Genomic DNA, 2,919 nt, shown 5'->3' with positions numbered 1-2,919 from the left:
TAATATTATATAATTGCATTTAATGAGGAGATATACTAATTGATATGATTCAACAGATAAATAAAATGTATGACAAAATTAAGTATTTTGTTGTGTTTTTGTTAATTGGATAAAAGATACATTAGAGAAAACCAAAAATCAAAACCAAACAAGGATGTAGACACGTGGGAAAGGTCTATTGGGAAGAGTGTTTGACCGATTACAGTGGGTTCGCGACATGTCAGTTATCCCGATGCCCTCTTCTCTGCTCTCTGTTTGCGTCTGCATTTTTTTATTTACAAAATAAAAAGAAGCCATTGACCGACGTTTCTTTCTATCTTTCCCTTTATTTATTATTAATATTCTCAAATCGATCTGGTTTCTTCTTGCTTCCTTTCAACTCTCTCTCTTCAATTTGCAGAAGAAGAAGAAGAGATGGCGGTGGAGATGTTGAGCTACACAAGGGAAAGCTTAAACGGTTCAAATACAGAAGAAAACGCCGTCCAAGAAGCTGCCACTGCCGGATTTCAAACAGTCGAGAAACTTATTCAAATGATTTCCCATCATCATCAAACCCAAATCCGACAATCTAATTCATCCAATGATGATGATGAAGAAGATGAAGACCCAGATAACAACTATATCGCCGTTGCAGATGCCGCCGTCAATAGGTTCAGAAAATTCATCTCCCTTCTTGATCGTAATCGTACCACCGGTCACGCTCGTTTCCGTCGCGGACCCATTTCCCCACATAAGAAAACTTTAGATGATGATGATGATGATCGGAGGATGATGATGATTACTGATAATCAAGATCCATCTAGTTTCAAGATTCCGATTCATCATCAAAAGATATTATTACCTCCGTTACCTCAAAGAACCGGATCGGGAATGGTGAAAAAAGAACGAGCATCGGCGACGACGAGTACGACCATCAATTTTTCTGCACCCTCTCCCCCTGTTCTTCCGCCGCCGACGAATTCGTTCATTTCGTCGTTCAATTCCGGCGACGCAGATTCATCCGGTTTTCAGATCACGAACATGACACAGACATCGTCAGGACGCCCTCCGATTTCAACGAAAAGGAAGAACAGTTCAATCGATGAAGATGCCGGAAAATGCGCCTTGTCGGCGGCCGATCGGTGCCACTGCTCCAAGAAAAGGTACGACATCGAAATTTGTTGTATATCCTAATCTGGGTTTTGATTGATCTTACAATTGACGCTGTTAAAACAGGAAATCCAAGGTAAAGAGAGTTGTTAAAGTTCCGGCGATAAGTTCTAAGATGGCTGAAATACCTTCGGATGATTGTTCATGGAGAAAATACGGTCAGAAACCAATCAAAGGATCTCCTCATCCCAGGTTAATCTCTTTTTTCAATTTATAAACAAAATTGACATTTTCAAATAATCTTCTTCTCTAAAACGAAGATTGTTGTTCTTGATCAAACAGGGGATATTATAGGTGCAGTAGTGTGAGAGGATGTCCGGCGAGGAAACACGTAGAGAGGTCTGTTAATGAGCCGGGGATTCTAATCGTTACTTATGAAGGCGATCACAATCACTCACATTCCGCCGGCGACGGCGGCGCGGCCGCCGGAGCCTCATTAGTTGTACTTGAGTCATCTTAATTTTTCAACGGCTGTGATAAGAAACTATTATATGAGGTCAACGGCAGAGATTCGATCTCTTTCTATTTATATATTAAAGGGGAGGAGAGAGATGTGCTAAGTCAGCTAACCCTTTTGACAAACTTAAAATTTTAATATTATTATTATTATTATTGTTATTTTATTATTGTTTTGTTGAATTTGGTGAATGGAGATGAGTCATGATATACTTTCTTTTATGCATTCAATTCTCACTTACATTAATTTTAAAATAAAATAAACTAGTTTGATGACTTGGGCATAAATTATTGCAATTTAATACCGAAAATCAAACATATTATAGCCGGTTACTAAAACATTAAAAAAAAATACAATTTTTAAAATGATGATATTTCAAACATACCAATTTTAAATTTAATGGTTAAATATTATTTATGTATAAACAATTTAGATAGAAATATATTATTTAAATTTAATTAATGTTAGGTTTATAAAAATTGAATTCAATACAAAATTTATATTAACAAATGAATCAAATATTTAAAATTATATAGACATTTAAAAGTAAGATGAAATGTAGTTTAAAGAAACTTTTATAAAGATTTTAAGCCCGGTTTTAACCCATTCAAAAGTTTTAAGAATTGTTGTAAACTTTGATTTATGATGTAATTAATGTTATGAATCAAAATTGAATTTTACATGTCTAAGGTGGTATTTCATTTTTTTATTCGAAATTAATTCTAAGATCATTGGTGAATTTTCTATTGAAATCAATTTGTAAGCACTAAAATTACAAATTTCCAATTTATAAATATTAAATAATTATTATGAATAAATAAATTTAAAATAATCAAAATTAAGGTTAAATAAAATTAATTAATTAAGATAATTATTGTGATAATTAATCCAAATTAGATTAAAATAAAGATAAAATCAAAATAAATAATTTGAAATAAATGTTGTATTCATCTTATCCTAAATTAATTAAGAGAGCTCAAAAGAAAATAAATAATTTGAGATCGTACACATTTGAATCCCAAATTAATTATTTATAAAACTCAAAAAATATAAAAATAAATAATAATAGACAAAATAAATATTTTTGTCTATTTAAATATTTTGTAGGTTGAAAATAAAAACAAAAAGAGTGAAGAAAAATCAATTTCAAACAAGCTCCAAGATTGAAAAAAGGTCGTGATCTAGTGTAGTCGAAAATAGGAGAAACAACTGTAGTAGCACACACAACCATCGAATGAGCGCCCAAGCATCATCCAACATATGATAGTAGAACGCGTCGCCCACCACACAAGAAAATGAGCGCTTCCGCGAGG

The 2,919-nt window shown here is 33.0% G+C and overlaps 1 protein-coding gene across 1 annotated transcript; it reads left to right on the top strand.

Moving 5' to 3' along the window:
- Window positions 1-339: 339 nt before the first annotated feature.
- LOC124938839 (probable WRKY transcription factor 7) lies at window positions 340-1,763 on the top strand. Its single transcript, XM_047479361.1, has 3 exons — window positions 340-1,142; window positions 1,216-1,341; window positions 1,432-1,763. The coding sequence occupies exons 1-3, from the start codon at window positions 415-417 to the stop codon at window positions 1,607-1,609; spliced, it is 1,032 nt and encodes a 343-aa protein (XP_047335317.1). The 5' UTR covers window positions 340-414; the 3' UTR covers window positions 1,610-1,763.
- Window positions 1,764-2,919: the final 1,156 nt, after the last annotated feature.

The sequence above is a fragment of the Impatiens glandulifera genome, chromosome 5, assembly GCF_907164915.1.
Source record: "Impatiens glandulifera chromosome 5, dImpGla2.1, whole genome shotgun sequence".
NCBI classification, from domain to species: domain Eukaryota; kingdom Viridiplantae; phylum Streptophyta; class Magnoliopsida; order Ericales; family Balsaminaceae; genus Impatiens; species Impatiens glandulifera.
Note: the sequence above shows the minus strand (reverse complement) of the source record. Positions and strands in the feature narration are given on the sequence as shown.

Bases quoted from the DNA above. Each gene is read 5' to 3' on its own strand.
- LOC124938839 (XM_047479361.1), top strand. From the start codon at position 415: ATGGCGGTGGAGATGTTGAGCTACACAAGGGAAAGCTTAAACGGTTCA. The intron at 1,143-1,215 runs GTACGACATCGA...CTGTTAAAACAG, and splicing joins TGCCACTGCTCCAAGAAAAG to GAAATCCAAGGTAAAGAGAG. The intron at 1,342-1,431 runs GTTAATCTCTTT...TTGATCAAACAG, and splicing joins AAAGGATCTCCTCATCCCAG to GGGATATTATAGGTGCAGTA.